The 6,973-nt window shown below is 43.6% G+C and overlaps 1 protein-coding gene across 1 annotated transcript in view; it reads left to right on the top strand.

The window, feature by feature from the left end:
* Dgke (diacylglycerol kinase epsilon) overlaps nucleotides 1-2,364 on the top strand; it is a 33,832-nt gene extending 31,468 nt beyond the window's left edge. The window contains exons 11-12 of the mRNA XM_019206902.1: nucleotides 90-201; nucleotides 701-2,364. Coding sequence (XP_019062447.1) covers nucleotides 90-201; nucleotides 701-904 — 316 coding nt within the window. The 3' untranslated portion in view covers nucleotides 905-2,364. The remainder of the gene's footprint in view (nucleotides 1-89; nucleotides 202-700) is intronic.
* The last annotated feature ends 4,609 nt before the right edge of the window (nucleotides 2,365-6,973 follow it).

Below are 6,973 nucleotides of genomic sequence, written 5' to 3'. Positions count from 1 at the left end.
AAAAAAAAAAAAAAAAGAAAAGAAACTACCGCCACACGGCTGATGGGACAGTATTGCATCCTATAACCCGTATTCCATCTTCCCGTCAGGCATGACGATGGTCTCCTGGAAGTGGTCGGCGTGTACGGGTCTTTCCACTGCGCTCAGATTCAGGTGAAACTGGCCAACCCCTTCCGCATAGGACAAGCACACACAGTGCGGGTAGGTGAAGCAGCGCCCCAGCAGGCAGCGCTGCCAAGCAGTTTTCCCCTTTCTCTCAGCGGTGGATGGTGGCCCTCGCAGTGGGTTACCCTGTACCATGGGCTTGTGTGGATGCAGAGGAAATAGGAGATAAGATCCTCAATCCAGTTGAGGAAACAAAGTGTCCACTGAGAAAAAGAATCCCTAAATAACCCATGAATTACGATACATTTAGATTGGTTTCCTAAAAACAAAATGCATGGCGGACTGGTGGCACACACCTGTAGTCCTAACACTCAGGAGGCTGAGGCAGGAGGATCACCACAAGTTCAAGGCCAGCCTGGGGTACATGGTGAGTTCAAGGCCAGCCTTGTAAGACCTTGTTTTCAAAAAAATAAATAAATAAAAAATAAGTAAACAAAATGCAGCAAGATTAAGTGTTCACCAAGGATAGCGGCAAGGACATTTCAGAACTTTGTTGGGGCTGACATTTTTCTGATTATTTGTTTCCTACCGCCAGTTGATCTTGAAGTGCTCCATGATGCCGATGCAGGTGGATGGGGAGCCGTGGGCCCAAGGGCCCTGCACTGTCACCATAACTCACAAGACGCACGCTTCCATGCTTTATTTCTCTGGAGAGCAAACAGATGATGACATTTCCAGTGCTTCAGACCAAGAGGAGGTGAAGGACGCCAACTACACCGATGAAGACGTGCAGACTTAGCATGTCCACCGCCCACGCGTGAGACACGACCGTCCTGAAGGAGGACGCGATTCCGTACCAGCTCTTCATTCTTCATTTCACTCGTAGTACAACGGGTACACGTTTACATAAATAGCATTCCCCAGACAGCCAAACTCCCAGTTCTTACAAATTTTTCCACCAGGATACCTTGATCATGTATTACTAACTTTGAAAAAGTCACAGAAAGCATGAAGTTGAATTTTTTTCATAGCTGTATTTTGAGAGGGACTCTCTGAAGTGTGCACTGTCTCATTTTCCTTATTCTTGAACCACACACACTGGATGGACAGGATGTGGGTGGAAGATCATTTCCATCTGAATTTCTAATGTGACACCATACCGCATTAAAAACCAGTTTGCTTTTTTTGGAAGGAAATGGTTCACTTCAAACCAGCATGGCTCACACTGGGGTCCGTGGCAGTGTGCCTCTGGAGATTTCCTGTGCCCCAAACATGTGAGTCCCAGCACAGTGATTTCCAGAAAACCCCTTAAGGGAAGAATGTGAAAAAGGACAAAACTTAAAGTGGTTAAGACTTCCAGTTTTCTCCTTGTGATGTTGGGGACTAAACTCAAATCCTTACAGATTCTAGGCAAGTGCTGTATCACTGAGCTACCACTCCAGCCCAGGATCTTTTTTTTGCATCAAAAGAGAAACACCAGATAGGTGATTTGTTCTAAAAAAAAAAACTTTTAGAGCACTCTGGATTGAAAGTTACGGGTTCCAAACTGGATAGTTCACCAAATTCTCTTTTGATTAAAAGACAATGTCCACACCTCAAGAAAAAAATATATATAAATGCGTAAAGGAAACTCAACAGTCAGACAGATTGTTCAGAAACAAATCCAGACTGTCATGTTTTCGAGGTTCAGTAGTTCTTGTATTTTGGAATACAGTAGTCTTTTATATCTGAAGTACTTGACAAAATGCCCCCTGGGAGGAGGTAAGTGGACAGAAGCCTCTGCTAAAATGTTTATATCATATTTATTTTACAGTAAGAGAAAGAGAGATATATTTTTAACTTATTTATTATTTATTGTGGTGTCAGACTCGTGTTTAGTGTTTACACTGGTATTATATAGCTTTAGTAAGTTTAATTGGTCACATAAACTGTGCCACTCCTCCCAGTCAGATAATTAAATCCTAACTTAATTCTCCTGACAGGTAGACTACCAAGATATTCTCACTTGTCAGTGTTTAGGAGGAGGGCATGAAAAGCACTGAGCACCTACGACTTAGGAGCATCCAAAAGCTTTGCTGTTTGTCTTGGTTGCCAAATACTTCTTGAAGGGTGGTTTCGTGAATGCCCACTAGGGGGCGCTCTTTGGCTGTTGTCAGGCGTCTGGCCTGAAGTTTTTCTAGCAAATGGTCCGTTTGTGAGCTTGGTGGTGTTTAATGAAATTACTGTAATCTCTGGAAGATGAGAATGTATCCCCCAAAAGACCATTAGCTTCCTTTAGGGATCCATTATGAAGCCATAAACTTCAGTTTGAGTCACCTCAAGCCCAGGCCATGTTTTTAAAGAACAACTCAGTAAATGTATGCCACACCTACTGCACATATAGGAAACTTTTATCTTGCTAAATTAACTCCTTCCAGATCTCCACAGGTGATGCCAAATTCTAGGATTTGAAAGCTTTTGTTCCCAAGACTGTTTTGAGCTTATTTGTTCACATTTACAGCAGGTAACGTGCTTGTAGAAGTGGTAGGAAAAGCCAGACATGGTGGCGCACACCTGTAATCCCAGCATTTGGGAGGCTGAGGCAGGAGAATCACTAAGTTCGAGGCCAGCCTGGGGCTACACAGTGAGTTCAAAGCCAGTCTGAACTACATAGTGAGACCCTCTGTGTCAGGAAAAAAAAAGTTTTGTCAGTTTTTCTTTATGGGATGATCATGTCTTGAGTATTATGAAATTTATCTTTTAATTAATAATCAAAATAGATACCACATTTCATAAATACAGTGTTATAGTCACTTCGTTGTAGGCTATATTATACCTATAACTGGTATTGCTAACTATAGTGGAAACAAAGTAAATAGTTAATTTGGGAAGAAGAATTAAAAACCAAGAAACTACATAGTTTTTTTTTTAATTGCTAAAACTACTCGACCCACAGTGATACACTGGATTTACAACAGGTTAATGTACAATACTTTCATTTATTTCAACAAGTTGATTTTTCCGTTATAATCTGGTGAGGTATTTTATTTTCCTACTGGCCCTTCATGAAGTTTTTCTGCTGCCTTATTCAGTCATGCAGACGTAATCTTTCTTTAGGAAAGTTATTTCAGAATTCTGCATCACAAGGTGTAATATTTTGTTTTAGCAAAGTTCACCTGCCTTTTTAGGTAGCATTTCTGATAAAATATATAGGCATGTGCCTTGTTTAAATGAATACAATTTGTAAGACTTCATGTTCACAAGTTATATATTAGGGTAATAATTGTTTATATTGCCAGGGATTCTGAACGTTACAAAATAATGTAAGATTTTTCCATTTAAAATTGTCTTGGTATTAAATAACTTCTGCATTCTCAGGAAAAGACTCAAGAAGTAAATCTGATTTCCTTATCTGTTGCCACATTTCTCTCATCTTTTACTGCCCTAATATAATATAGTCCTCATTCCTGTAAACTATGAAAACCTGGCAGCTCCTTAGGTGATGACTTTCAGTGCTTTGTTATATTTAGTAGAAGCCAAATGGCGACCTTGTGTTTTACAATACAAGTGGCCTACTAAGATGACATCAGTGTTTTAGGTTTTCTGCAACTCCTTACTAGCTGTGAACCCTCAATGTGGCTACTGTTTATAAAAATTTTATACTCAAAGTTATTTGTCTTTATTTTTTTAGGGTGTATCAAAACATGTAGTATTTGCTTTTCGGAATACATTTGTCAACTTACAGAGTTGTAAAATACACAGTGACTCAGAAATTATAGTCCTTTTCGCACTGTAAAAATGAATACTACCAGCATGTCCTAAGAAAAATTTTTTTTTTTTGTACTGGGGATTGAACTTGAGACCTTGCACTTGCGAGGTAGGCAGCAGAACCACTGAGCTAAATCCCCAGCCCCCCCCAAAAATAATAATAATTTGCATTTGTAATGTAAACTACAGTTGTAGCTAATATATGTTGTAGGATTTTTTTTTTGTAGGATTTTTAATTTGCACTAATTGGAAAACTTTAACAGTTGTGGTAATTTACAGATTAATGTGGACCTAAATACACAATTTGGACCAAAAAGTCAGTGGGATAGGTGAGCTTTGTGCAGCTTTCCTTCAAAATTATAATATTGAATCAAGAACAGGCATTTTATTTTAAAAATACTGTTTTTGTTCTTAAATTTTACGCAATTTAGGGCAGTGGAATGTTAGATTTTTTTTTTTTTAATCTAGAAATTTTAAAAAAGTTTTGTGACTCTGTCAACCCAACTGAAGGTAAACTCTGAGCAGCAAGACAAAAGAGGTTGGTTTTGCTTTTAAACCCCAGGCCTCTGCCTTTCCCAGCCCTTCCCGGCCCAGTCTCCTGTGTCCCACACGCGCTCTGCACGCTGAGCTCAGCATCAGAACCAGGCCAGCTGGGCATGGGGCGCACACACTTCAGATCCCCATACTCGGGGAACTCGCCGCAAGTTCAAGGCCAGCCTGGGCTACATAGTGACCCTGTCTCAGAAACAACAAAACAAGAACCAAAACCAGGCAGGCAGGTGGTGGAGCCCAGGTCTTGACTTACCGAGTTGCCATCTCTGGAAACGGGACCACAGAATCTCGATTCTTATTAATAGGCACCAGCGATTCTGGTGCACACTAAAACCAAAACCTGAAAGCAGCTTGTGTGCGCCTCGTGCACTCAGCCAAGGCTCTGGCCAGGAGAACACTGTGCAGAAAGATTAACTGAAGGTTTAAATTGGTTTTCCTTCACTCCGCTAACTGCCATCTTCTTCCAAAACTGTCCTGCTGTAGAAACTCCAAAAAACGTGTTTGCCAAATTGATGTTTGCTGTTATGTGAAAACTGGGGGCTGAAGTTTGTAGGCGGAGCTGGAATCTTTAGCCTGACAATGGCAAGGAGTTGCTTTGGGACTGGAAGAGGGGACCCCAAAGGGTGTGAGCCTGGGAGCCTCCCCACTTCTCACCTCCTTCAGGCTGTGCATCCCATGTATGCCAGGTGCCAAGCAAGATTTCAGCAGCTGAAACACTTTCACTGTTAAGTAATAATTGTTTTGTGTTTGAGACAAGGTCGCTCTATTTAGTTCAGTCTGGCCTTGAACTCACTATGTAACCTAGGCTCTCAGCGATCCTCCTGCCTCAGCCTCCCAAAGGCTGTGATTACAGCCATGCACCACCATGCCTGGCTGAGGTTTTTTGGGTTTTTTTTTAATGTGTTTGGGAGCCACTGCTTTAATGACTCTTACCACCTGTTTGATTTTCTACTAATTTTACATTTCACACGCCTCATACTTAATGTTGAACAGTCTACTCTAGGGGTCTCAGTTGCTGCTTAGAATATGGCCACTTGGCCGTTTCACAATTTTTAAAGGCATTTTGTTGCATAGCAATGCACCAAACTTAGCATCTGTTCCTGTTTGTAACTTTGGTATAGAAATGATCTGTGTTTGATCTTTACGTAAGTACACACATCTGTTTAGTCCGGTGGTCCTGACACTGTAGGCAGCATGTGAGGCTTGCAGGTCTCCGAAAGGCACATTGCAGGACTCTGGGAAGCCTTCCTCCGACACAGTTCGCAGGGCTTTGCCGCTGCTCCCGCCGACCTGTGGCCGCCCAGACAGCTCCCGGCCCCCGTGGGGGGCGAAACAGAAGCTGCGTGTAGGGAATTCGTCCCGTGGACCTCCGTGACTGGCGGATGTGGAAAGGGACAGCTGCCACGTTGGACTTTTCCGCACCCCTGCCCGCTCCCTTCCGGACGCTCCCCTCGCACCGCCGCTGGGTGACCCACGTTCACTGCTTCCGTTGTGTTGGGTCTGACCTCTGTGGTCCTTAACTGCGGACAGAAACGAGAGTCGAAGCACTTGTGTTGAAGGTGTTTGCTTGTTCTTAATGAAATTAAAAGTGCAGCACTTAGGAGGAGTGGCCTTGTGTCGTTTTTTGACACACTGTTGAGAGAAAATGAGCGGCTCTGAGGTGGCTTCCGCCAAGGAGTCCTTGGTGCTGGGCCATTTCTGATCAAGGCGCTTTGAAAGCGCCGAAACTTGTGCGGCTTCTCTGGCCCGGGGCAGACACACCGGGTCCCGCAGCCTGGCCCCAATCGGTGCCGGGAGGCTCGGGAGCCGTGGCGGTGGAATCCTGCGCGCCTGGGAGTAGATGCGGCCTGGGCATGTGGGACCGGAATCCAGGGTGCCTGACCTCGGGGACACCAAGAGAGCTGGCTTTGTGACACGGAAGAGGAAATACGGGCTTTTCACCAAATGACAGTTTTTAAGTTTTGGTTGGCAGCTAGTTGAGCCCTAGATTGTATCACAGGGCCCGGTGGTGGCCAGGTTCGAGAATGCACCACAGGAAGCCCAGCAGAAGTGTTTCCTTCCATTTGAGTCCTCATCGGGCTTTCTGGTCCCTCAGCTATGATCCGACTTCACGTAACAGTTTGCAGCGTGTTCTATTCTTTTACTTTATTATATATTAGAGGAAAATTATGTGGGTCCAGCTTTCTTCTTTCAACTTTAGCCAGGCAAGTGTTTTTAATTTTTGAATAGCAAAATTCACTGATCCATTGCATGCATTTAAATAGTATTGAGGCCCATGTTTTTTTGTGGGGGGTTTGTTGTTATTTTATTGGGGGTGGTGGGTTGAGACAGGGTCTCGCTATGTGGTTCAGGCTGAGTTTAAACTCCCTATGTAGCTCAGGCTAGCCTTGAACCGATGACAATCCTCCTGCCTCAGCCTCCCAAGTGCTGGGATTAGAGGCGTGTGCCACATGGCCAACCCAAAGCCAGTGATTTCATCATCAATAATTACAGGATTTTTGTTTTTTTGTTTCAGGTACCAGGGATCAAACTCAGGTCCTTGTGCTTTCCAGGCAGGCAGCAGAACCAC

This window comes from Fukomys damarensis, unplaced genomic scaffold (genome assembly GCF_012274545.1).
Source record: "Fukomys damarensis isolate Sample0158 unplaced genomic scaffold, DMR_v1.0_HiC HiC_scaffold_13, whole genome shotgun sequence".
Classification (NCBI taxonomy): domain Eukaryota; kingdom Metazoa; phylum Chordata; class Mammalia; order Rodentia; family Bathyergidae; genus Fukomys; species Fukomys damarensis.
The sequence above is the reverse complement of the archived record's forward strand: the minus strand, read 5'-3'. Positions and strand labels throughout refer to the sequence as shown.